Source organism: Octodon degus, unplaced genomic scaffold, assembly GCF_000260255.1.
Source record: "Octodon degus isolate 3935 unplaced genomic scaffold, OctDeg1.0 scaffold00026, whole genome shotgun sequence".
Lineage (NCBI taxonomy): Eukaryota > Metazoa > Chordata > Mammalia > Rodentia > Octodontidae > Octodon > Octodon degus.
The window spans coordinates 11,385,424-11,412,476 of NW_004524602.1; the positions used below are offsets into that span (position 1 = coordinate 11,385,424).

The window sequence follows — 27,053 nt, forward strand, 5'->3', positions numbered from 1 at the left end:
GAGGAGAGGAGAGGAGAGAAGAGAAGAGAAGAGAAGAGAAGAGAAGAGAAGAGAAGAGAAGAGAAGAGAAGAGAAGAGAAGAGAAGAGAAAAGAGAAGAGAAGAAGGTCCCTGCTGTCTCTCTGAGCCTCGGGTAGGCCTCCTCCCTGCTGTAGCCTCTCAGGCCCTGCCTGGACCCTCAGCCCCGCTGCTGCCATGAGCCTTCTGGAAAGCCCCAGTCAGCTGCTGACGCAGGCTGGAGAGGGAGCCGGGGGCGAGTTCCTGCGAAGGCAGGCTCTGGGCTGCAGCCCTGGAGCCCCTGTCACTTCCCTCCCCCTTGCCCCCGCCAGAGGCCGCGGTTTCATCACCGCTAGGTCCTTGTCCTTATAAGGCAAGGCCAACAGCTGGCTGGGGAGCATGGCGCCACCCCGGGGCATTCTCCAGCTGCAGGAACTTGGGGAGCCCCAGGCCCAGCCCCTAAAGTCACAGGCGAGGGAAGCATTCGGATGTGGTCTCCACACTGCCTTTGGTCTCCTAGAAAGTTGCTTAGGCCTTGGTTTCCTCCATGGTCCTCACTGTCCACTGTGATAACAGAGCAATTGACCATCAAACAGGCAAGCTGGTGGACAAGGAAGATCTGCCCACTGTACAGGTGGAGAAACAGAGGCACGCTTGCCTGGAAGTCACCCCTGAGCCGATTGCGGGGCTGGAGAGGGACCAGGGCCCCCGTTTGAACAGAGGTGTGTCCACCTCCAAATCTAAAGTCATGGATTTCCTGCTTATGCCCTGTTGTTTCCTACAGGGAATTTTGTTTTTTAATAAGATGACAACGCCATCACCTCATCACCCTGTGTTCCTTCACAGAGCCTCCTGTCACAGCAACCTCCACGAGGGCGAGCTTCTGAGGTTTTTTCCAAAGGCCCTGTTTGTCTAGGCCAGGAGGGGAGGCTGGCAGAGGGGACTTGGGGGAGGCACTGAACTCGGAACCCAGTGGCTGCAGAGACACGGGAGGATTCCAGGGCCTGGGCTCGGGCAGAGGTGGAAACTGAGCCAGTGAGGACCTCGCCTTCCAGCCAGGGCCTCCCACCCTCATTCTGGGTCCTATCTGAAGGCAGCCACTTGTGGTAGGCAAAACCCAGCCCTGAAACTGCCCTCAGAACCTAAGACCACTGGATGTCACTGCCTGTGTTCAAAAGAAGGCCCCACTGCTCTGCCCTGGCCTACAGCCTTGAGTGCAGAGGGGAAAGAGTCCTCACCACATCCTTCCGCAGCCAGGGGCAGGTCACCCACGTGGCCTACCCGCTGCTCTCTGCAAGGTGGCCCTCAAGAGGGGACCCAGTGCCTCGGTCTGAGGTGACACTCCCATCATAAAGGATCTGGGAAAGGGAAGTGATCATGAGGTCCCCGGGGCGCTGTGGGATGCTCATTCAGTATCACTGTCACACTGGTGCCTGTGGCAGAATTCATGCAGGACACGGGGTCACAGCCCCAGAAGATAGGTCCCAGGTCAGGAGCTTCCTGTTGTGTTGGCCAACAGCCCTGCCGGGTGGCCCTCAGAGGAGGAGGAACAGGAGGCCTTTGGCAAGCACAGTCGGCCTTTCCCACCCGGAGTGGGGGGCTTCGTTATCCTCTTGCAGGTGCGGAAACTGAGGTCCCCAAGTCTGAGGCTCTCGGGAAGTCCCTGGCTTGGAGCTCTGTGCTTGGCCTGGGGCTTCCCAGAGATCCCATGGGGGGCTGGGATGTGTCAGGGGCTCCCAGGCAAGAAAACAGGGCTCACACTGCCCTCCCCAACTGGGAGCAGGTATCGGGTAAGATGCCTGAAGTCTCCATTTGGATTCTAGTTGTCACAGGAAGCACCTGTGCAGCGACGATGGCGCTCGGGAAGTCAGGCGAGGCACGATGCCTTTGCGCCTGGTCTTCAGACGCCTCCCAATTGCTTTCTATTGGGGGGAAAATTTAATGGTACAGTAACAAGAAAAATCAGATACACAAGGGGCAGATGGCTGTGTGATTGCAGATGTGACCTCTGAGAAGGGTCCAAGGCCACCAGGCAGCTTTCCTGTGTCCAAACCCAACATAATCACGGGGAACCTCAGACAAACCCCAGTGTGGCCTGCTCTATTAAAGGGGTGGGGCCAGGGAAGGCCTGGGCGCTGGGGAGTGTTAAGGTCATAAAGACAAAGAGGGAAAGATGGAAACGACTCAGGTGAAAGGAGCAGGGACAGTAGTGGCTGTGAGCATGTTTAGCCCTAATACTGTGCAAGTCTGAGGCAGGAGGATCACAGGTTTAAGCCCAGCCAGATAATTTAGTGAAACCCTGTCACAAAATAAAACACAAGAAAAGGGTAGGGGGTGGCTCAGTATGAAAGCCCTGGGTTCAATCCCCCCCTACTGTAAAAATTAAAAGGCAGGAAAAAGACAGCTGTAGGTAACACTTGATAACAGCTGGAGAAAAACTATAATAAAGGATATTATTAGGTCCAACAACAAAAGTGGAACATAAACTATCATGTTAAATTTATTGGCACTGATAAAAGTACTACAGTTATATGAGAAAAGGCACATATTTTGGGGGAACACATAAGGAAGTACTTAAGGGTAAGGGACCAGATAACCAACTTTCCAGTGATTCAGAAAAAAACAAAAACAAAACAATATGTCCTCAGGAAAGCAAATGCTAAGAGATAAAGCAATGAAACAACATGGGCAGAGGGCGTGGGTGTGCTCTGTACTAGTCTTATTCTTGCAATTTTTCTCACATAGACTTTTTCCAAATAAAATTTTAAGGTGGGTGGTGCAGACCTGTAATCCCAGCACTCGGGAGGCTAAGACAGGAGGATCGCCCTGAGTTTGAGGCCAGCCTGGCCTTAGAAGGGAAACCGTTGATCCTTATGACACTTAGCCCAGCTCCTGGCACCAAGGGGGAGTGAATTCAACTGGCCCTGGCTGAGGGTGGCAGGTGCTGCCACAGCCTTCTATGGGCTCACGGCCCAATTGACACCACCAAAGTGACTGCCACCTACACTCTACCCCCACATCAGTAAACAGGCTTGGGCCGGGGAGATGGCTCAGTAGAATAACTGCTTGCCTGGCAAGCACAAGGACCTGAATTCAATCCCCAGTTCTGCCAAAAAAAAAAAAAAAAAAAAAAAAAAAAGAAAGAAAGAAACAGGTTCTAGGCAGAAGAGTTCCATAAAAAGGGGTTTATTGCCAAACTTCAAGAAAGGCTTTTTATAAGCAAAAGACACTGAACACCTCCTCTCCAAGGAGGCAGAAGGTAGCCCCACGCACCCCTCCTGTCCCCACCTGGACACCACTTGACAGGGGACACTGAGGCCCCAAAGTCTGGACACAGGTGACGCGGCTGCTGGTGAAGGAAGGTTCCTACAAGACAGCCGGGGCTGTACAACTGTTGGCACTGAACAATGCTCCTGTTCTCACAGAGGACAGGCAGATGGGAGACTGCAGCGGGGGCGGCTGCCCGGGCTCGTGAGCCACGGCAGTGTGGCTCTCCTTTGCCCCTAGCCTTGACCCCCCAGGACAAGGTGGCAGTGCAGTAAGGACCATGGTGATCTGTGCTGGCAGGGCTCAGTGGGCACAAGTGCTGGCAGAAAGGCCAGGCCACGCTGCAGGGAGCCCCTCCTCTAGCAAATGAAAGTGCACATGCAGGGACCCCCGGGTCTTCCCGACATACACCCCGCCCTGACCCCAGCTGGCTCCTCCTCATGGGAACAAAGGAGGCAGCCCACCAGGGATAGCAGTGAGGGGATGCCAGGGACACGAGTTGTCCTGGCCCAGGAAGAACCAGGAGTCCAGCTGGATCTCACCCCACAAGCACGGGGCAGGCGTGTCCTGAGCCTGCACGGTGATTCTTACACAAAGCTGTTCACCTGGTGTCCCTTGCTTAGGAGTCTGCAAGGCTGGACACACAAGCTGGTCCAGGAGCGGACTAGACCAGGAGACACCTGGTTCCTCTTCTCCCCAGATCCCTCAGACACAGGCCTCCGATCACAGCCCCAAGGAGATGGGGTCTCGGGAAAGGCAGCAGGTGCAGGAGAGCCGCGGCAGCCAGCGGCTTCCTCACCCAGGGCTTCCCACCTGTCAAGGTCCAGTTAGGCCTGCAGCTAGACCCACAGCCTGCAGCTGCAGGTGGTCGGCTGGGATGTCTGCAAACACGGGGCTGCCGAGGCTCGAGGCTCGGCTGTGCTCTCTTCCCAAGTCAGGAATGTAAACTACCAGGGGTGGGGCAGCAGAGACAACGCCATCCACAGGCTCCCGTGCCCACACTGCCAAAGCTAAGGGCTGGTGGGGAACGACTCCAAGACACAGGGCTCAGCATGTGCTCCCAGGCCAGGCCAGAGAGCCACACAGTGACCCACATGTGCCTGGCCCGAGCAGGGTGGGCTGGCAGGGACACTGGGGGGTCTGTTAACCCTGACATACACAATGCCCTTCTAGAGCCAGGCTGTGTAACTCATTGCCTGCTGCCAGCAGGGCTGGGTCTAGACAGCCTAGGGCATGCTTCTCCGATACAGCGATACCAGCTCCTTCTGCTTCTTCTGTAGGCCAGGTGCCTCCTGGTCAGGCTCTCTAGCATCCGAATCCCTCATCTCCTGCAGAACCTGCGTGGCCTGCCTCAGCTGCTCCACAGCCTGGCTCAGCAGGGTCTCAGTGTTTGCTGGGGGCACCTGGCCACCCAGCACCTCACCCAGCAGTCTCTCTGTCTGCTTGGAGGCCACCTGAACCTCCAGCTGGGCACGGTACAGCCGATCCCCAGGAAGCAGAGGACGCTGCCGGCCATCTGTAAGCAGGTCCCCCAGGGAGGAGCAGCGGGAGTGGAGCTGAGGCGATGCGTCTGGGAGGGGTAGCTGTGCTGGAGACACTGCCACCTCCTCAGGGGCAGCTCCCGGTGGGCCTGCATCTGGGGAGGGCTTGGCAGGCTCAAGCCCATCATCCACACCATTTACAGAGACCCGCACAGGGCTGCAGGGCTCAGGGGTCCCCAGGCTGCGGGCAGGCCCAGAAGCTTCTGCCCGGCCCAAGCAGGCCTTCATCTTTTCTGATAAGAACTTGGGTGGTGGTGTGGGGGGCTTCCGACCCTCCCGGCGGGGGGCCTCTGAAGTCTTCAAGGAGGGCCCAGGGCTCAGTTCCACGTTATGGGAAGTGGTAGGCTTCTCAGGAGTAGGGGGCTTCTCAGGAACAGCAAGGGGCTTCTTGGGAACAGCAGGGGGCTCCTTGAGAACAGCAGAGGGCTCCTCAGGAACAGTGAGGGGCTCCTCAGGAACAGCGGGGGGCTTCTCAGGAACAGCAAGGGGCTTCTTGGGAACAGCAGGGGGCTCCTTGAGAATAGCAGAGGGCTCCTTCAGAACAGTGGGGGACTCCTCAGGAACAGTGGGGGGCTCCTCAGGAACAACATGGGGCTTCTTAGGAACAAAGGGCGGTTCCTTGGGAACAGTAGAGGGCTCCTCAGGAACAGCAGGGGGCTCCTCAGGAACCGTGGAGAGTTCCTCTGGAACAGTGGGATCTCCAAAGCTGGGGCTTTCCCAGCTCACCTTCATTTTGTCAGGTAAGGTGCTGTTGCAAAACTCCTTGGACCCACTGTCCTCCTCTGTCGGATTATTTTCAGAGTCCAGGGGGCTCTCGGGATGGGCCTCAGTGCTTGCTGAGACAGGGGTCAGGGCCTTATCACCTTCAGGGGGTGCCACGCCATCACTAAGACTGGCGGGCTCCATCGCTGGTGAAAGTTTGGGTGGAGGCATGAGCACCTCCCGGACCTGAGGCTGGGGCTGGGGCTGTGCCTCGCTGCCGGTATCGCTGGGCACCAACACTGGTGGGCCGCTGTCCGGCACATCGAGGTCCAGGCGCAAAAGTCCATCGGAGGCTGCGTTGGCCACCTGTGGAGGAACAGGATCCAGGCGCCACCTTGGCTGACTGCCACCGGTCTGATGTAGGTACCCCAAATCCTCCAGCCCCTCACCCTGCCTGCCCTTCAGCAGCTCATTCCTACCCCTTGGGCCTTCAGTGTGGCCCAGAACAGCTGATCCCCCAATTCCAGGGGCTCATGGGGACACCAAGCAGCACTGCCGTCCATCCAGAGGACCTCCTCCCTTTAGAGGCTGTGGGGCAGGAAGGAGCACCTACCAACGCCCCTCAGATGGGACCTGCAGCTGAGCCCCCATCCTACTACATGCACCAGATCTGCCAGTACCCATGCTGACCACTGGGGACCACAAGAGAACCCCGCATGCACTGTCTGTCCTGCCAGGGGGGCTCCCTGTCTGCCCAGCTCTCCTGCTCACGGCCACCTCGGTCCTCCTAGGATGGGCTCCTGTCCCCCAGATGACAGACAAGGATAGGCCAGTGGGCCTCAAAACAAACCTTCCAACAAGCTGGGGTGCCTCCCCCAGCCCTTTCTCTCCAGGGAACCCCCAGTTTTGTACCCCACAAGGGCCCTACACTGACTCCGCTCAGAAAATGGCTATCTCTTCTTCAGGCCCGCCCTTGTCACTTGGCTGAGGGCCCCAGTCCTGTGTCCGTCGGCCCTCACCTCCCCACTCTTCCCTGGCTGCTGCTGCATTGGTTGTGCTCTTTACTAGGCCTCTAGAGTCCACTGCCCTCCTGCCTGTCAGCCCCTCCTCTGATGTGCTGTCTCCCCAAGTCCCCCCGCCTGGGCTCCAGGCCACCTTCCCACTCAGCCCAGCCCTGCGCCAGGCACGAGCTGGGTGGCTCCTGTCTCCCACTGGTGCCTCCCTTCCCATCTGCCTGGCCCGGCGACTGGGCCTCCCCCCCTCTGGCTGCCTGCTTCTCTGCCTCACTGGACCCACCCTATCTATCCAGGCCTCAGACTGACCTCTGGAAGGAGCCGTCCCTTCACATCCCCAATGGCCCCAATGCTTCCTCCCCTGCCCCCCTCTTCCCAGCCAACCTCCCCCACCAACAAAGCCACACGTCTACCCTGAGCTGTCTGGCCTGGGCCTCGGCACACCCCGTCCTGTCCATGGACTGGGCTATTCTGGCCAGAAACCAACATCTGAGGGCTGGACTGCCGCAGGGACCTCAGTTTCTCTGTGACTGATTCTGTCCAGGGTGTGGACCCCAAACGAATCAGGCTGTGAACCATGGGTGCTACCACTGCCCTTCCTCCCTGCAGACCACTCAGTGAGGTCCAGCTGCAGGCATCCCTGGGAAGGGGTGCCCCAAGCCTGGTTGGTGCCTCCCCCATCTGTGGGGATGGCCTCACCTCCTTCAGGTGGATCCTGGTAGGCGGCCGCCGCCGCTGACCCCCACGCACCCGGTCCCGTGTCACGTGCGCCAGAGCACAGGTCTTGTCCACCTTCACCTGAGGAGGAGAGGGGAGCAGCTCAGCCCACCTGCCAGGCTGAGTGGAGGCGGAGGTACTGCGGGACCCTGCATCCTCCTGGCAGTGCTCTCCGCCCACTGTGGCCCTCAGCCCTGACTGCCTGCTTAACTGCAAGTATCTACGCAGTCTGGAGGTCACCCTGGGGCTCAGCTGGGGAACCAAGAGAAGCTAGCCCCCCTCCCCTGGTGCTGGGACCCACACAGTACTACCTGCCCTGGCCTCCCAGTCTCTCAGGCCCTGGGAACATCCAAGAAAGAGCTGAGGCCTCTGTCCTGAGCCTAGGAATCTGAAGAACAGCAGCTCCTCTGAGGGCCAGGAAAGAGACGAGGAGCAGGTAGGAGCCCTGCGGAAGCCCGTCCCTCTCAGGAAGTTGGGGTGCTTGAGCCTGCCAGCAGCTCCAGTTGTCTCTGTTCCTCTGCTCTGCCCAGGCTGGGCTGAGGCCCAGGCCCTGGCTTCTGTGGCTGTCCTGGTTCCCACAGTGTGGCCACCCATCATCCTCTCTGCCAAAATAGGAGCCCTGCCCTGGGCAGTAAAGGAGGAGCAATACACAGGGACACGAGAGGCCTCTGGAGGCTCCACCCTGCTCTCGAAGGTTCTCGCCGTCCAATCTTGTCTTTTGGAGACCAAGGGGCCACTGCAGGTGGTCCACGCCCGTTATGGCCCCAACAGCTAAAGCTCTGTGATGCCAAAACAAATGGGCTGGCATGGAGCTCGGCGGCTAAAAAGCCAGTGAGCGTGCAGGCCACAAACAAGAGGCACAGCGAGGCCCTGGGTTTGATCCCTAGTGGCATAAGAAGGAAAGAAAACCCTCACATTCCCAAGAGATCCTGGTCGCAAGGGATGCCCTGCCCTCAGCTCCCGCAGGGCCTGAGCGCGGTCAAGGCCCCACAAGGCACCCCCACCCCTCAGTGTGGGGCTGATGTCTGCAGGACTGGAGGGTCACAGGCAAGTGGCCTGGATTTCACGGGCAAAGCAGGAAGGAAACTCCGGGCTACGTCCCCGGACTTTTAAATTTACTTTAAGACAGGGTCTCTCTGGGTTGCTAAGGCTGACTCCACCAGCCTTTTCTCCCCCTGCCTCAGCCTCCCAAGCTGCTGAGATTTGCAGATGGGCACCACCACAAGGAGCTTGGCATGCTCTTAAGAGTCAAAACATACTTTTTACTTCCCTCATGCCTCAGTTTTATCTCTAAAAGAGGGATACCACCACACTCTGAGCAACTGTTAGGAGGATTAAAGGAAATATCCCCAGGCACCCCAGCATTTCCAGCGGCGAAGAAGTCAAGGGGAAGTGTAGGGCAGGCTCCCCTCCTAACACACAGCAGACCCGAGGACCACAGCCATTCACAGGGCTGAGACACACCTCGTCAAAGGCCTTGTTCTTGCCTCGGTTGATCCCTTCATTGAGGGCTTTGATCCAGGACTCCTTCTCCTCCCCACTGGGTGCCTGGAATTTGATGTCACTGACCTGCAAATGAGACGGGTAGGATGCGTCACAGATATTTCCCAGGGCTCACCCTGCAGCGGCTTTGTTTTGTTTCATTGGTTTTGTTTATTGTTTTTTTGACACAGGGTCTCACTACATAGCCCAGGCCGCCCTTGACTCATGGTGATCCTCCTGCCTCAGCCTCCCAAGTGCTGGGACCATAGGCATGAGCTACTATGCCTGGCCCCTTTGGGGTCTTCAGGAAGCTTCCCATCCCAGATCTCAAAGTCAAGCCAAAATGGCCCCACGCCAGGTCTGAGAGCAGGACCCGGGTGTGGAGAAGGGACCTCAAGCTGGCTGCCTGCCGGGCTCTGCACTTCCATTTGCTCTAAGGAGGGATGGTCTTGGTCTACACCCAAGCCAGGCAGGCAGGAGCAAGGCCACCCTCTGCTCCTCAGTGGGCCCCACACCCAGCCCTGGCCTCGGCTGAGAAACACACCCCGCTCCTGAGCACCAGGGTCTCACTTCTGGCCTTGAATGTGCAAAGAGGACACGGGCACAGCTCCACCCTCATCACACAGATAAAGAAATGGCTCAGCAGTGGAGAGGATGCTGGCCCAAGGGGACTCGGGCCACCCCACCAACTCCTCGGCCACCACACATGGCCCCTTCCCACCTCAGCCTGGAGCTCCGAGTGCCTGTGTCAGAGGCAAGTGCCTGTGTCACAGCCGCTTGGCAGCCAGAGCCTCAGCCCTGCGCAGGCCCAGGAGAGGAAGCGAGGCCAGCCTGGCCAGCCAAGGGCCCCTCACACTCAGACAGCACAGTGGGCCCGGCTGGGCAGCCTACCACTCACAGCATCCCACCTCAGCTTCCTCATCTGCGAGAGCAAATACCACTGCAATCTATGTGGGGCATGTGGGGATTATTAACAAAAACTGACGTAGCTGGGGCCAAGGGTGCTGCTCTGGGGCGGGGTACATGTAGCGTGCACTGATCCTACTTGGATCTCTGGGACTAGGAAACAATAAATACATAAGGATTTTTTTTTTTTTTTTTTCTCGGAATGCCTTCAGGGCAGGTTTGGCTGGCTTGAGTTGTGGGGATGGAACCACAGCAACCTGAGCCTGACTGCTTTGTTGAAGCAGCCACTTAAAGAACTGAGCTAAGGGGCAGGCCCCCAACAATAAATACATAAAACACGGATCTAATTTACACACCCACGTTCACAGCTTTGGAACACTATGCAGCGTCAAACAGGAAGGAAGACAAAAGAAAAAAAACAGCAAGGAAATTTTGACACCTGCTATAACATGGATGGAATGAAGTTTGGAAACACACTAAGTGAACTGCGCAGGCACAAAAGACCCTGCTGGGCACGGTGGCACACACCTGTAATCCCAGCACCTGGGAAGCTGAGGCAGGATTGCTGTCAGTTTGAGGCCAGCCTGAATACATAGTAAGACCTGTCTGTGATTACACCTGTGAGGGACCTAGTGAGTACTGTCAAGTGCAGTCAGTATTAGAGACATGAAGTACAACAGTGACCGCCCAGAGCCCACAGCAGGAGGAAATGCAGTCAGCATTTCATGGGGGCAGTTTCTGATTTACAAGATGAAGAGTTCTGGAGATGAACGTGGTAGTGGCTGCGCCACATTATAAATGTACTTAATGCCACAGAACAATTGTTAAGATAGTACAATTTCTAAAATTTTGACACTACGTACCCTGGGCTCGGCTTAATCTCATGATTCTTCTACCTCAGCCTCATAAGGGTACCGCCATGCCTAGCAAGATGGCAAGTTTTACATTACGTGCGTCCAACCACAATTTTTAAATTTTTTAAAAAGGTATCTAAAGTGATGAACCTAGGGCCAGAGAGAGAGCTCAGAGGTCTAAAGTGCCTGCTTAGGCAAGCTTGGGCATACCCAAGGACTGCAGTTTGATACCCAGCACCACACGCCACACCAGCCCCGCCCCCAGGGCAGGCTGTGCCAGCCACATAAATAAATAAACAAATACATAAATAAATAAATAAAGTGATGAATCCAGAAGTTGGGCATGTGTTGCATGTCTGTCATCCCAGCACAAGAGGCTGAGGCAAGAGGATCCCAAGTTTGAGTTTAACCTGGTCAACTTCGTAAACTTAGACACTATCTCAAAATTTAAAACAAAATAAAAAAGTGCTGGGGATACAGCTCAGTGGGAAGGCCCTGGGCTCAACCCCCAGTACTACAAAGTAAATGAACAAATGCAGCGCTGACTCTTGGGTCTGAGTGATAGCAGTTACAGTGGCTTTGTTCTTCCTGGACAGTCCCAGCTTCTTCATCTGTGAAATGGGATGACACTGCCTGCTACAAAGTGATACTAAGGGAATTAAACATGACAAAAGCCAGGGGTTAGAACATAGTAGGTACTTGGTGAGCGGTTACCAGATGGCCATAAATGAATGAACAGCCCCAGGCTCCTTCCCTCGCCCAGTCACTCTCTGACCTCAAGACCTCCAGACCTTTGCTGGCTCCCAGCCTGCCCAGCCCCCACCTTCCCTCCCTGTCCCCTCCCGGTTATGCAATGCCAGGGTGCGCTTGGCTGAGCCCCTCAGCATCCTCATTATATAACTTCCTCCGGGCCTAGAGGCCTCCTCCTCCCAAGAGGCCCTGCCCACCCCCTGTGCCAGGCTGCCAAATGCTTATTTGCATGACCAGGATAAATTCGATCCTGGCAGCAGATCCGCAGTTAAGTCAGAAACTCCAGGACACCTTGGCAACTGCTGCTCAGCCCAACCATCGGGGCTCCCGCGGCTCAGGGAAGGGTGGCAACACATCTGGGGCTGTAGGGCCCATGGGGCAGAAGGGTCTGGGGCCACTGCTCTGACCCCGCACTGTGCCCGCTCAGTGGCTCGGAGATGGCAGGGCCAGTGCTAGTACAGGCGGTGGCATCCTGGAGCAGGGAGACGTACGTCTCTGAAGTCAGCAGCTACAGGCACAAGTGTGGGCCAGAGTGGGGCCAAGTTTTAAGCTCTCCACTCCTCTGGGCTCAAAGAGGTGGGAACAGAACTGCTGGACCGGCTTCCAGGGTGCCTGTTACCCCAGGGTGGGCACCCATGCGGTGTCAACTCCCCAAGAGGAAAATGGTTTCAGAAAGCCCCACTGTGCTAGCCAGGGCTTCCAGAGGGAGACCATAAGTCACATCCCAACTCTCCCCCAACTTCAGGCACCTTTGTAATCTTAGTGAGCCAGGCTCAAAAGAGGAGCAATTGGGATAAATCCCAAGTAGCTGTGGCTCAATCAGCTAGCTCTGGCTGCACAGGTCCACCACAAGCTTGCTTGAAAAGCCCAGGGACACAGGCCAGCTAGGAGCTTGGATGCTGATGGGAAAGGGGGAAGGGCCAAGGGCTGGGAGGAAGAGGCAGGAGGGGGAGAGGCAGTGGGGCAGAGCAAAGGGCCAAGCTGGCTGGGCCCAGCAGGGCAGCAGGGCCCAGCAGTGTGGCCACCCTGCTTCCTGGCAGCAGCTGCCTGTGACCTCACGGGCAGGGGCGTGGGGATGGGGAGGTGGCAGAGTAGGGCTGGGAGACACTGGAGTCTTTGTTTATTTGATTAGAAGGGAAAAAAGGCGGCCTCAGGACCAGACAGCCAGGGTCACATGACCTCCAGGCCGGCTGGAGGCCACACTGAGGATGGGGAACACCCAGGGCGCTGGGAAACGTGGATGAGAGGAACCCAGCCACGCGGTATTCCCGCAAGGTCCACACCAGATCTCGGGAAGCCCCACTCTGTGGTGGCCAGGGGTCAAGGACCAGGAGCCCTTGAGCTGGAGCCAAAGTGAGCCTTTCCTTCCCCTGTGGCCACTACCACCTGCTCCACTGCCCCATCTCCCGCTTGTCCTGGACCCAGAGATACCCAGGGCAGGCCTGAGCTCTAGGCAGGCCTGAGGGTTGGGGAGGGCGTTGGCCAAAGATATGAGAATGCAGCTGCACAAACAGCCTTGCTGAAGGTGAGGTCCCACCCTAAGCTGGGCCACCCCCTCGGCCACCACCAGGGGCGTTAAGAGCTGGGAGAGGAGGTGGCCCATAGACCACGCAGGCTAGGGACCCAGAAGTGAGCCCCTCCCCACGTTCACACACATGTACACAAAGATGCTGAGAACCAGGGCCTGGTGGACAGGCCCTGCATGTGTGGGGTGCACCCAGCGGGACAGACCCCCGCATGTGATGGAGTACGCACAGATGGCCAGTCACATGGTGAAGGCACATGGCCTCTGCTTCTCTAAAACAAAGACACATACGGAACCCAACTGGTCTCCAGGCCCAGCCCCATGAACCCAAGGACAGGCTAATGCCACCTCTGCCCTGGGGTGTGTCCTCCAGCTCCTCAGTGCCACTGCTCTGGTGCTGTCTTTGTCCCCCTCGCTCCCTGCAGAGCAGGGCAAGGGAATAATGAGTAAAGGAAGTCCCACGGTCTCCTTCAGAAGCCTAGAGACCCCTGGGCCTGTATCTTGGAAAGAAAAGAGTGGCCCCAGCAGACCAGACCAGACCTGCTCCTCGAGCCCCAGCCTCAGTGACTCAGCCATGCTGAGGCTACACGTGACAGGCAGAGGCTGGAGCAAGGTGTGGCAGGAGCTGGCGGGAGGTGCAGCATGTCATGTCCACTCCACCTGGAAAGAGTGGCGTGAACAGCAAGCAGCCTCGGCACCAGGGCAGCTCCTGGGCACGCGCCTCCCCGGCAAGTGACCACCTGGGCTACGGCCAAGACAGCAAAGTGGAGCCGGGGGCTCCCAGCTGCCCACCCAGGAGGGTGCTGCCAGCCTTGTCCACAGCTCCTGGCCTCGGCCTCTATGTGCAGAGCTCAGGCGAGGGCCAGGCCACCTCTCAGTGGGGCAGTACTGCTGACCAGAGCCTGGGACAGAGGCCATGGCCCGGAAGGGGAGAGCAGAGGAAGCTCTTGGGCCAGCATTAGGCACATCGCCCACTGAGCAGGGGCCGGGAGCCTCCGAGACAAAGAGGCAGAAGGTCCAACTTTTGGCAGCTGCTGGATTTGAGCCTCAGCCCACTCAACAGGGAAGCTACTGGCTGTGTGGAGGGGTCCAAACTGGCCCTGCCCCCAGGCGTGCTCTTCCCAGGCAGCCCGCATCTCCTTACCTTGATCCCCGGGGACCGAAGCAGGATAAAGCGGTGTTTCCGCTTGAGGAGGGCGCGGAGGTCCTGGCACTTCTCATAGCTGCTCAGTTCCACTGTCTCCACACACTTCTGCTCATCCTGGTCAGAGAGTCAAAGGGAGGTCAGCTGATGACAGCCAGATGACACACATGCCCCCACAGGACCCTTGGCTACTAGGCCATGCCTCAGGTTCTGGTTCCACTCAGAAAGGACACCACACTGTCACACTGACAAGAGCCTGGCAGGCAGCCGGGACCCATCTGTGCCAGCTAGGGGGATGCATGTTTGACACCCAGATGAGAAATGGGGGTGGCTGAATGCTGGGCCTAAGGGGTCTAAGGCCAGAAGAGAGGCTTAGGAAAGGTCCCTGGGGCTGTGCAGGCCCAGAGACCATGGTGGACAAGGGACAGCTGGGGCCCCTGCACCCTGCCTGCAGCAGTGACACCAAAACGGTGCCCCACCTGCCATCTTGCTCTGTGCCCTTCCTGGGAAGGGTGGCCAGCCACACACAACAGACAGAACGAATGCCTGCTTCCAAGCACCCCACTGAGCCCCAGCTGCCGTGCAGAGGCCTCCATGCTGGGTAGCCCCAGCCCCCCAGTCCCAAGACTGGAGAGCTTTCTCTCCACCTCTCAGCTGCCTGTCTACTAAGCAACTTCCCGATTCTCGGAGCTACATCGGACAGCTGCAGACAGAAGGCCAACACACATAGCCCACCCAGGCCGGGTCTTCCTAGCACACCACCCCCCTCCCAAATGAGTCGGTGTCACAGGCAACACCTCTTCCGTCCCAGGTCCTACCAGCGTGGCACCTTGGCCAGTACCAGCCCTTGAGAACTTGCTCCCTCCCTACTGAATCAGAAACCTAGGGGCACAGCCCTTTTGTGGCTCTGAAGGTAGTTAGACCCCAGGCCTTTCGTTACATTTTATTTTGAGACAAGGTCTTGATAAGTCCCTACATTGAAGATGCCAGGCTTAAAGTTTCAATTTTCCTGCCTCAGTCTCCCAAAGTGCTAGGATTCCAGGCATGCCCCACCACACCTGGCTCAATGTAAAGTTTATGTAGGCTTCCAGGTGATTCTGACGGATGCAGTGTGAGAAAGCTGCCAGTGCACCCCAAGTCCTTAATCGTGGAGGCTAAAAGCTTTTCTTTTGAGACAGGATCTCACTAAACAACCTCAGCTGGCCTTGAATTTGCAGCAATCCTCCTGCCTTAGCCTTCTGGGTACTAGGATTACAGGTGTGCACCCGTTTGCCCAGCAATGGCCTAAAACTTTTAAAAAGCCTAATGCCCAGGCAACATTCCAATCCAAAGCCATCAGGATTTTCTTGTGAGACCCAGAGTTCAGTATTTTTAAAAGCAGGTGGGGCTGGGGAGATGGCTCAGTAGAATAAGAGCTTGCCTGGCAAGCACCAGGATCTGAGTTCAATCCCCGATTCCAAAAAAAAAAAAAGCAGATGACTAGGGGGCCGGGGGGATGGCTCAGTGGAATAAGCGCTTCCCTGGCAAGTGCGAGGCCCTGAGTTCAATCCCCGGTTCCACAAAAAAAATAAAATAAAAGCAGGTGACTGTACAGCGGAGGCCAATCACCACTCATCCACTCTCTCTTTGGCCCTCACAGGAAGGGGATTAGATGGGCAGGGGGCCTGGTTGCCCCATGCAGGTTCACTCAGGTATCATTTCTCAGTTTTGCTTCCCTCTGTCCCTTTCTAACGCCAGTCCTCAATCCCTCCCAGGTTCCTCTACAAAACACAAGGGCCAGAAACACCTTGTGTTCTGGGAAGCCCCCACCACCTCCCATACCCCCAACTCCCGTTGCTCTCGCTTCTGAGTCTCCCATCACTTCCTGCTGGGACACAAATAACCACAAAGCGCCTGCCAAGGACAGAGACCCACTAGGTGCCAGGGGCCTGGAACTCAGCTATGGCCAAGCACTGGCCTAAGCCATGCCCTACTGTGTGTCTGTCTCCTTTCTGTGCCCCTCAGGGAGCCCAACAGAAGCCAGCCTGGCGAAGAGCACACAAAGGACCTGAGTGAGACCCCAGGAGTCTCCTGCTCCCTGGAGGGAGGCTCCCTCTAGAGCAGCCCAACTGCCCCACATCCACAAGACCTCCCCAAGCTGCGTGGCCGCTGGCCCAGATCCCCCGCCTGTGCCTGCACACACAAGAGCCAGTCCTTCCCTGCCACCCAAGTCCCGGTCTCCTCTCCCCCCGAAATGCTGAATCACCCAGGCCCTCCTGCAGCTCAGAAAAGCAGATAAAGCAGCAGGCGCTGGGTGGAGGCAGCATCTTTGGAGCGTCAGCCCTTGACAGCGGAGAAACAGCCAAGAGCCGTCTGCACTCGCCTGAATCCTTACATCAGAAAGAGGAATTGAGCTAATAAGCATTTCTCAATTCCCACTCCTGGGCCAAGCTTCCCCACCCCTCAGTGCTAAGTTCTTGAGATTACACGGACGTTTTTTTTAATAGTGATCATTTTTTTTTTCAGAAAGTGTGATTTGGATTTTCCTTGACGGGAGACATGAAGTCCTTTCTGCTTCCCAGCTGTGGCCAGATGTGGAGAGCAGCTCAGGGCAGATCTGGCAGCGCCCGACGGGCTGATAGTTGAGTGCCTGTCACTCCACTTTGGTGGCAGCTGGCACTGGAGGAAGCTGTGACAGCTCATTTATAAAAATATCCCCCTGCAGCCACATTCCCAGCTGTGGCACACATGCGTGCACCTCAAGACAGAACATCTGGGGGCTGTCTGCACCCGCACCATGCCCCGGCCCTCCGCCTGCTGCGTCTCTGACACCACAGCTCCTGGAGCCCAGGCAGGAGTCAGGGCTCCTCAAAGCAGCTCAGTGGACACCAGAGCCAAGCGGCCCAGGCTGGATGGGGGGAATTTTCTAGAATAGCCTGAGGGCAGCTGAGACAGACTGATAAGGATGAGGCAGGATCTGCCTGCCGCCCTTGTGTCCCAGCAGTCAGAGGGATGCAGTGACAGCACGCCCCCACACGGGCTGATCACAGGAGCCCAGGACCCACCCAGCACCCGCAGGGAAAAACTCCTCCTCCGGTCCTCAGCCAGCGCCTGCTGACTGGACACAGTGTTAGCACCCTCAGCTAGCCAGCTGACACCGGAAGGGGCACAGTCCTGAAGTGGGGGGTTTAGCAGGGTCTGCGCAGAAGTGGCATCTGGCAGCTTCTTGCTGAAGGAGAAAGAGAAGCTAGAAGCACAGTCTGGTGGCGTGGGACAGACCCCCAAGTGACTCCAGGCCACCACGGAAAGTCAGTGTGGCTGGCACCTTCTGTGGAAGAAGGCAGAGAATATTTTCAGACATTTCAGAGAAACTCCACCACCAAAACTAGCTTTCGGAGCTTACTTGGTGGTAGTTTTAGACCTGAGTCTTCCAATCATTTGTGATGTTAAATTCAATGTCACTTTGCCACTCTAGACCTCGGCGTCCTTTTCTGTAAGATGTAACAGGGTAAACACTCTCACAGGGCCACTGTGAACATTTTCAGGGAAATGTGTCCAGGTAGCATGGTATGAGGCTGTACATTCAGCACCTGGGAGGCTGAGGCAGGAGGATCCCTTGAGTCTGAGGCCAGCCTGGGCTACATAATGAGTTCAAGGCCAGATTGAATGCCAAAGAAAGACCCTGTCTCAAAAAAAGCAAAAAGAATCAAAAGGAAAAAAGAGACGGGGAAGGAGGTATGCAAGAGCACCAAGTAACTATGAACTATTAGTTCATTAGTATTTCTGCTGACAGCTGGGTCGCAGCGGTGCATGCCTGTAATCCCAGCACTGGGGAGGCTGAGGCAGGAAGACTGTGGCAAGTTCAAGACCAGTCTGAGCTACAAACTGGGCTCAAGGCCAGCCTGAACTGAGACCCTATCTCAAAAAGACAAAAAGACCCAAAAAAACAAAAAACAATTTCTGCTGCCACTGCTGAAAGGAGAAGGCTTTGGTTTTTCTGGAGGACTTACAGTGAAGTCTCCCCTGGGTCGGAAACTGCACACAGCTCTCCGAGGAGCATCACGCATTGTAGGTGCTCAGGGTTCAATGAGTTCTGTCTGGCAACTCTAGATTCACCCCGCGCCACACACAGACCCACAGGAGACGAACACGTGCTCAGGGTGGCACAGCTGGCAAGGCACGGCACCCCTCCCCCTTACCTCATTCTCACAGACCAGCAACTGGGCGTGACGGAGGAGTAGGTATCGATCTTTCCAGTGGCCTAGGAGTCCCCCGCTGCTCTTCTTGAGCCAGCCGGACTTGTCCGCTGTCCGAGCTCCCTGAGGCTTCTCACCACCCGCGTTCACGCCCTGCAAGACAGACAGTGCTGGGGCCTGCCACGAGGGCCACTGCCACGGGCCACATGCTCCACAGGCTGCGCAAGGGACGTGCATCTGTGCTGGTTACCTGATGATGTCATGCTGTGTAAGGTTCCCCGCAATCTTAACCGAGTATCAGAAATAACAAGGGGCCGGGGAGATGGCTCAGTGGAATAAGTGCTTCCCTGGCAAGTGCAAGGGCCTGAGTTCAATCCCCAGTTCCGAAAAAAAAGAAAAAAGAAATAACAGCAAGTTGGGCCCAGGGCCCAGGCCTATAATACTAGCTCCTAGGGAGGCAGAGACAGGAAGATCATGAGTTCAAGGCCATCCTGGGCAACACAGACTCTGCCAAAAAAGAAAGGGGAAAGGAGGGAGAGGAAGGAAGAGAAATGACGGACAGCAGCAGGCAGCCTGTCAGGCCACCATACTGCATCTCACACGCATGGTCTCCTTTAACCCTGACAACTCCCTCCAAAGTGGCAGTACCGTTATCCACACATCACAGCAAAACGGAGCTCACAAAGGAAACACAACTTGCCAGCCACCGACTGGAGGAACAGAGCCAGAAATCAACACAGGTCTCTCCAATCCACACAACCTTTCTACCTCTGTGCGTTCTGCCAATCAAAAAATGCCCAGGGCATTCACGTCACCCAAGAATTAAATTAATGCGGGGGGTGGGGTGAGTAAACAAACACCTGATACAAACACATTACCCAGTGGAAGATGCTAAATCGGGGACCACGAGAGGTCAGCAGCGGGGCCTCCTTCCAGCCAGGGTGGCCCAGAAAGGCCTTGTGGAAGAGAGCACATTTCAGCAGGAGAGGAAGGATGGGAGGGATCAGGAAGGCTGAAGGACACTCTGCCCCTGCACCCCACCCTGCTAGGACCCAGGCTGCAGCCCAGCTTCCTGTCCCAAAGCGGAAGCCATGCTGGCCTTGTCCCACCCTGCACGAGGTCAGGACTCTCATGTGGCTGCCCATTGGGTAAGGGTTCCAAGATCCAGTGTCAACCACAGGCTGCCACTGGAGGTGCTCAGCAGAAGCCACATCCTGGACGGCCCTCTGCCCCATGCGTTACTTGCCCGGGCAGCACAGGCAGATGGGGCTGGGTGCAACTCGGGCCCCAGCACTCAGCCCCGTTCCTTTACACCTCACGGGGGCTAAAGAAATATCAACCAAAGGAAACAAAAACGAAGCGAAACAAAAAGAAAAACATACCCCACTTGCTAACCACTGCGCTTTTCACTGCTAGCCGGGGTAGTACATGTGAAGGGGGTGTCAAGAGCATGTCGGAATCCAGAGGACGTGGGCCGGGGATTTAGCTCAGTGGCAAAGTGCCTGCCTGGCACGTGTGAGGTCATGAGTTCGAGTCCCAAGAATCCAGAGGATGCTAGAAGGAAACCAGCACTGACTAATCTTGACGTTATAATTTACATAGAACTTTAAAAAGGGGCCCCAGTTAAAAGAGGCACGCCTCTCCCCAGGGATGGCCTGTGGCCACAGCTGTCTTCAAGAGGACGAGCCCAGGCAGGGCTAAGTGGTGAGCTGTCAGGGGCTGGGTAGAGGCTGGCTTCCCAGCCCCAGGGTGGCTGTCCCCGAGGCCCTGCCAACTCCTGGAGCAACATACTCTGGCTTTGGAGCGCAAGTCATAAACTCAGGAGAAAAACTGCCTCATAGGTTTGTTTATCCAATACATAGAGATATCAGCTGTGCTTGCAAGAGATTCCGGGGCAGAGACTCCGGTTTTGGTCCCAGTGCCTCAACAGTGCCTACGTGCTCTGTGAATGCCTTTGCTGAATGAACCTAAGACAGGTACAGCAGTGCCTGGGATACCTAAACTGAGTGGATAGCAGGTGTCATTCCTGTCGTTCTCATCGTCACTGCCCTGCCCTCTGGCTCTCAGGGACCCTCTCATTGGGCCCAGCTCCCCGTCTGGACAAGGCCTTTCTGAACCTCAGCTGTTCAGTCTCAGCCTTCCAGGTGCTCCAGGATATGGCGCGCCCCTTGGGGTCTCTTCCTGACTTGTAGACGGCAAGAGAAATGGGGAAGCAGGAAGGTCCGTGCAGTCTTCCCAGACACAAAGAGGGAGTGTAGGGGCAAGTTCTGAGCAAACCTGTCCGTGGAAGAGGGGCCGCCAGGGCCTTTTAACAGGAAGGGAAGGTTCTCCTGTCCCACCATGCACCAAACTTCCACACAGGGGGAACCCTGATTGCATGCTCACCACAGGCACACCCCTCCTCTGAGCCACTCGGGCATCCAGGATACTGCCTGAGCCCCCTGGGGCCTCTCTTAAACTGGGCGGTGGGACTGTGGCCTGGAAGGTGCTTCTACCTCTCCCACCTCTGAGTTCCAAGGTTGTGTCCTGTTTTTCTGGGGTCCCACCAACTACGTCAGGGGACTCCACACCCATTTCTCAACACATTCCACTTGTAAGCTCCCTGGCTGGCCCACCATACTGGCTACTGAAATGTGAAAACTCCTCCCCAAGCCCCTAGCTGGAAGGTCTAGGGTCAAGGCTGGAGCCCTGGGCCTCTCTCACCGTCACCTCTGGTCTGAGTGTAGCGTGCCCGGGAACACTATGACAGGATTAGCTAGAGAAGCTAACCCAAGGCCTGGGAGGATGGGTGGGAACAGGATGGGTGGGATGGAAGGAGGGGGCAACTGAGGCGCTGCAGCTGGTCAAAGCAAAGCCACCCTAAGGGGCCCAGCTGGCAGCCTGCACCCTCTGTCCAGCCCCTTACTGCCCCTCAGACCGCCTCCCTCCAGGGGGCCTGGCTAAGCCCCAGGGAGTTTTAACAAGGAATCCCGCCCCTTGGCAGGGTTCACAGGAGAGGTTTTGTCCTGCTCAGCCCGGCTTTGTGGCCTCCTGGCCTCTCACTGACCAGCTGACCACTGTTCCTCTTGTGCCCCTCACCTCTCATCCATCCTTACTAGGCTCAGCACAAGCAGTTCCTCATACCCCAGGACCCAGCCTGCCTCCCCTGTGCCTGACACAGGCAAGTCTGTGGGTCACCCATAAAAAATAAGCCAGGTCACACTGAGCCTAGGCACAGAAGAAGAGAGATGAAAAGCCACAGCTTTCCAGCAGAAGCAATCTTGCTCAAATTGAGCATGATGTCACATACCTATAACCCTATTACCTGGGAGGCTGAGGCAGGATAGCCTTGAGTTCAAGGGCAGCTTGGAATATGTAACAAAACTGTCTTATTTTTTTAAGACTGTCTTAAAGAAATAACAAAACAGAAGCAGCAGCCTTGTTGGCACCCCACAGCCCACGCAGCTCATGATGACATTTAAAGCCTTCAGACTAAGTCCAGTGATACTCTGACCTTGCTCTCTAGGGAAACCCTCCAGGTAAGTGGGGAGGAGCAAGCTTCCTATTGGGAGGGGGACCCTGTCCAGCTCTCCACTAGGGTTAGCTCCAGAAGCTCTTGCAAAAGATGGGGCTCTGATGGGGACAGTGGCACACGCCTGTAAACCCAGGGGAGACTGAGGCAGGAGGATCATTGCAAGTTGAGACCAGCCTGGGCTACAAAGTGAGCTCAAGGCCAGCCTGAACTGCCCAGCAAGATCCTGTCTCCAAAAGAAAAAAAATAAAAAATACATGGGGCTATGAGAAGGTAAGGGAAACCTACCTGGCACACAGCAAGAAAGGTAATCAGGGAACCAAAGTTCCTTCACTGTCAACTCCTGTGCTCCAGAAAGAGAAAGTGGGCCCAGAAAAAGGAGAATCACTTCTCAGCCTCTCGGCTTGGCTCAACTGCAGGAAGGGAAAGAGATTAGCCCAGCACCAGCGCTGGGACAGGACACTGCCTACCCAGTCTCAAGCTGGGTGGACAGCCTGGAACCAGGGCAGGGCACAGCTGAGGAGGGCAGAGGGGAGGCTCCGGGAAGTGGAGACCTGAGGCTTCCAGCTGTACTCTAGCGGCAGCCACAATTCCCCTGATTTTGCAGTTTCCAAAGCTCCTGCACAGGCATCCCAGGTTCCTGGGCGCCTGGCTCCTCTCCTTTTACAGAAGGGGGAACTGAGGGCACAGGTGGCCAGAGGCTCAGGGCCCAGCCCAGCACCTCCTCACCAAGCTTCAAGCTGACAGGGATGACAGTCCTGTGCATGCAGGTCACCGGGCCTGAGAGGGTCTGGGTGTAGAGTGCTCCTAAATTATCAGGAGGGCTGGAAGCAGCCATGCGGAAGGGGAGTAATGGGGTGGTCAGGGATCACGGGTGTCATGGGACAGAGCAGGTGACCATGGCCTAAGAGATGAACAAAGATGAGCAGAGAGGCCTAAGGAATCAAGGCAAAGCTCCCTGAAGGCCTGAAGGATGCTAAAGGCAGGGGGAGAACTGGGAGCCCGGTAGTGTGGGTAAGGCTTCGGGCTGGAAGAAGTGGAGAGGACTTTAGGCAGGAGGTTACTTGCTAAGCTGTAGGTGTCTGAGAGTCAGAAGTAGCAAGGTTAGAAGTTAAGGATTTGAGTCCAGCTGAGCCCAGAAGGCCGCAGGAGAACTTCCTCTAACTGCGGAACGGAGAGATCAGGAGATGGAGTAATCCAGACCCACACCGCCCAGGAGCAGGGGAGGGGCCTCTCCAGGGAGCCCAGCCCTAGAAGCTGGGGCCCTCAGCGGCACCAGCAGCCCCAGCCATAACAGCAAGAAAGGAACTGCAACAAATCACAAATCACAGAGGCCTGATTCGGCCCCCTACCCTGAGAGGTCAGTGGTGATCGATTATGGCAGCCTGGAGGAAGAGGCCGGGCTCTGGCTTTTATAGAAGAGGAAACGTGGGCTGAGAGGGGAAGTGACTTATCTACTATCCCACAGAAATGCAGGCCTGGCCTGGAGGGAAGAGGCAGTCCAGCTCTCCTCAGTTGTGGCCTCAGGAAGTAAAGAGGTGGACACAGACAGGGACAACGACTCAGGGCTCCCCAGGGGCCAGGCCTGAACCGTAAGGGAAGGCTTCATCTCTCATCTCCACCCATCCAGGCAAAGATGCATCCCCTTCCCTGAGGCTTGGGAAAGCTGAAGCTGGGAACCATCTAAGGGATAAGAAACAGTCACCCTCTTGGTCATTCCACAGGTAGACAGGAAATGCTCACCATGTACACGCAAAGGGTAGAGGTCATCGAGTACCTGACCCCACCCCAAGGCAGGGGGAGGCTCCGGGGCTGCGCTGGTCCAGCTCTTCCAGGGATATGGGAATGGCAGGGCTCTGACTCCTCAGATATGGGGCAATGGGGGGAGAGAGGGGACTCACAGGAACTTACACAGGGAGAAAAAAGCAGTCCCTTCAGTCCTCCTTACTGCCTAGGGCAGGGTCACGACCTCAGATTCCTCGCATTGGGGACCCCCAAGACACCTCCCGCTAGCTCACGCCCTGGATCCGACCCTGCCGGCTCGACGACGGAAACGGGGATAGGGACGGCACAGCCACCAGGCCGCTTTCGGCAGTCACCGACCTCGCCAGGGCCTCAGTCTCCCCATCACCTCAATGGGGACAACAACCACCACGACTTCCCCACAGCAGGTGAGAAAAAGCAAAGGCGCACGGAAGGAGGACGGAGCCCGACCTCCACCCCACTCCTGCCCCATCGGCCCAGGCTCGCCCGGGGGTTCGAGGCCGAGGGAAAGGGGGAGGGCAGCAGCGCGGGCCTGAGCCCCCAACCCCGAGAGGGGCTCCGAGACGCCCGGCCCGGCCCTCACCTCCTCCATGGCACGGGGTGCGCTGAGGTCCGGCCGCCGCGCCATTCACTGCCCGCGCCGCACAGGATCCGCGGGCTCCATCGGCGCGGGCCGGGCGGCGGCTCGCTACGCTCTGTCCCACCGGTCTCCCGGCGCCCAAGAAACTTCGAGGGGGCGGGGCCTCAGGCGGGGAGAGGCTTCCGGGGGCTGGGGGCGGGGCCAGGGCTGCACCCGCGCGGGAAGTGGGCGTGAGGGAGGAGGGGAGGGGGTCGTGGGCGGAGCCTATGGGGGCGGGTCTGGGCGGGGCCCGAAGGCACGGCCTCGGTGAAGAGGCTATAGGGCGGAGGCGGGCGCGGTGGGAGGGACCTGGGCCTGTGGGCGGGGCCTGAAGGCTGGCCCAGGAGCCGGGCGGGACTCGCGGAGGGGGAGAGTGGTTTCCCGGACCCGCAGAGCAGGAGGAACTAGGAAGGGGCCGCGGGGGGCTGCGGTGGGGAGCGGCGGGGGCTTCCGGCTCGCAGGCGGCAGCGGAGAAGGGCGGCGCGGGCGTGGCCCGAGCGAGGGCCGGGGCGGGCCCAGCCGGGGCGGCCTCGGTGCTCCCGGGGGTGTTGGTAGCTGGTGCACCAGAGGCCTCCTGATCCTTTGGGCCGGGCAAGCGCTTATTCTACTGAGCCATCTCCCCAGCCCCTCCGACCCAGCTTTGCTGGGAGCCCCCAGATGAGTGCCCAGTGCAGCGCCTCCAAGTGGCGATGGCCTGGTCCCCTGGGCGCTGGGCCTGCTGGGCGGGGCCGGGCCGGATCGGAGCTCTGGTCCCGGATACGGGAGATCGTGTAACAGGAGGACGTGGGCCTGGGGTCCTCGTTGAGGGTCCCTGGCTCTCCCGAGTCCCCCAGCGCAGTGCTGTCCTGCCCTCCCCAGGCGTGGCACACCCGTCTCTGCACCCCACATCCGAGGCGCCTCCCCAGCCTTTCGCTCTAACTTGCGGCGCTGGAGAAGGACTGTGGCGCCGGGCAGAGAAGGTTCAGCAGCACAGCGCGCTCTCGCTTCGCACTGAAGAATCAGAGGCCAACAACCAATGGCTGTCTGCCAGTCTCCAGCGCCGCCTCGCCGTGGCCCAGCCCCAGGCCGCAGCCCTGCGAATTAAGTGTCGGAGAGATCAATGGTGACTTCCTTAGGCTTTGGCTGCATAGCAGCAGCTGCGCCAGTGGACAGAGGCCTCTTTTCACTCCCTGCTGCCCACCCTCGGGCTCCCAGGCCCTTCCCAGCCCTGCGGTGAAGAGAGCAGCCTGGGGCACCAGGGCCAACGGGTAGAAGGGAGGGGGCTTTTTCGTTCAGGTCTGGACCTGGGTTCCTTTATCTACAGGGTGAAGGAGCCGGGCTTGGTGGTGCAATCCGTCTGAGAGCAGGCTGAGGCAGGAAGATCGCCTTGAATTCCAGCCATTCTAGGCTACATAATGAGTTCAAGGCCAGCCTGATCTACATAGAGTTTCAAAACAAAAAGACAAAAGTGAGAACTTGAAGAGGCTTTGACTGGTTAGGAGGACTGCTGACAGTTTTTGTATAGTAATAAGAATGGTGGGCAGGGGGCCGGAGAGATGGTCCTGTAGGATAAGTGCTTGACTGGCAAACCCAAGGATCTGAGTTCAATCCCTGGTTCCGGAAAAAAGAAAAAAAAAAAAAAAAAAAAAAAAAAAGAATGGTGGGCAGCACCAGGGTTTCTTATTTTATTTTTATTTTAATTTTATTTATTTATGTGTGTGTGTGCGGCCAGCTCAGCCCACCAGGGGGCAGGCTGGCTGGCATGTGGTGCTGGGGGATTGAACCGTGTCCCTGTGCTTTGCTAAGCTTGTTCTAAGTAGGTGCTTTAGACCACTGAGCCATCTCACCAGCCCCAAGGGCCTTAAATGTTGATCTAAGGGATTTTTTAAAAATATTTATTTATTTAGTAGAGGGTCTTGCTACACAGCTGGGACTCCTAGTGATCCTCCTGTCTCAGCCTCCCTAGCTCTGGGATTACAGGCATGCACCATCACACCCGGTTTCGGTGGCCAGCTAGGGACCCAGGGCCCTGGCCAGCCGGGCCTGTGGTACCAGGGATGGAAGCTCCTTTCCATTTTACAGGTTCATTTTCATACCTGGTGTGTGCAGAAGTAACCAGGCCAAGAGTGGCTGGGAAGTCCTTTAAGTAGGAAAACCAGGGGAGGAGTTATGAGGATCACAGGGACTGATCTAAGTGACAGGAGAGAACCAGCCATGGTGGCACACACCTGTAAGCTGAGGGACTTGGGAGGCTGAGCCAGGAGGATCACAAGTTCTATACCAACCTGGACAATGTAGTGAGATCCTCTCATTTCGGAAGGAGAGACCAAAAGTAGGCAGGCTGGGGTGTAGATGATCATTAGAGTACTTACCAAGCATGCAAGAGGACCCGGACTTAATCCCAGTACTAAATAAAATAAAAGCAGGCGTAGTGGCACATGCCTGTGATCCCTGCACTCAGGAAGCTGAGGCAGGAGGATCACGGTGAGTTCAAGGCCACTGTGGTCATAGTGAGATCCTGTCTTAAACACACCAAAAATCAACAACCACAACTAAAAGGAAAAGAAGGAAGGAAGGAAAGAAAATCCTTTGCCTTGAGACTTGTCTCCCAACCAGGCTTCAGGTCAGGCAAGGGCAGTGCAGGACCTCCCTGGGCTCCTACCAAGCAGGGCCAGCAATTCGCAACTCTGGCAAGAAACTGGAAGACTGCCAAGGAAGTCAGCCCCTAGATGGCTGCGCTGGGGCCGAGGTCTCCTATGGCTCCTCCCCTTTCCTCCAGCAGCCAATCAAGATCCAGATAGCTGGCGGGGGTGGGGGCGAAGGCCGTACCCTACCCCCCCCCTCGGCTGCGGTGGCGTCTAGCTAAACAGCCCACTCCTCTCCCCTGGAGAACTTATTGCTGATGATCTCAGGAAAGCGTGGACGCGTGTAACTGGGAAAAGGTCCAAGAGAGTCATATAAACTGAGTTTACAGGCGAGCTTGGTGGTGCAACCCCGTAATCCTGGCACTCTCGAAGAGTGAGGCAGGAGGATAGCAAATCAGTTCTCATCCTGGACAATTTAACGACTTAGCTAGGCCCCGTGTCAAAAAGAAAAAAGAAAAAAAAA

General features: G+C 57.0%; 1 protein-coding gene across 1 annotated transcript; it reads right to left on the bottom strand.

Annotated features, from left to right (window-relative positions):
- Nucleotides 1–3,172: 3,172 nt before the first annotated feature.
- Plekho2 (pleckstrin homology domain containing O2) lies at nucleotides 3,173–24,058 on the bottom strand. Its single transcript, XM_023712554.1, has 6 exons — nucleotides 23,931–24,058; nucleotides 18,076–18,225; nucleotides 13,898–14,014; nucleotides 8,701–8,805; nucleotides 7,219–7,317; nucleotides 3,173–5,872 (listed from the first exon to the last, which is right to left on the bottom strand). Exons 1-6 carry the CDS (start codon nucleotides 23,973–23,975, stop codon nucleotides 4,490–4,492), a joined length of 1,899 nt encoding a protein of 632 aa, XP_023568322.1. The 5' UTR covers nucleotides 23,976–24,058; the 3' UTR covers nucleotides 3,173–4,489.
- Nucleotides 24,059–27,053: the final 2,995 nt, after the last annotated feature.

Coding starts and splice junctions, on each gene's coding strand:
- Plekho2 (XM_023712554.1), bottom strand. CDS start 23,975: ATGGCGCGGCGGCCGGACCTCAGCGCACCCCGTGCCATGGAGGAG. Junction 7,318..8,700: donor AGAACAAGGCCTTTGACGAG/GTGTGTCTCAGC, acceptor TCTCCTCCTCAG/GTGAAGGTGGACAAGACCTG. Junction 5,873..7,218: donor CCAGGATCCACCTGAAGGAG/GTGAGGCCATCC, acceptor GTTCCTCCACAG/GTGGCCAACGCAGCCTCCGA.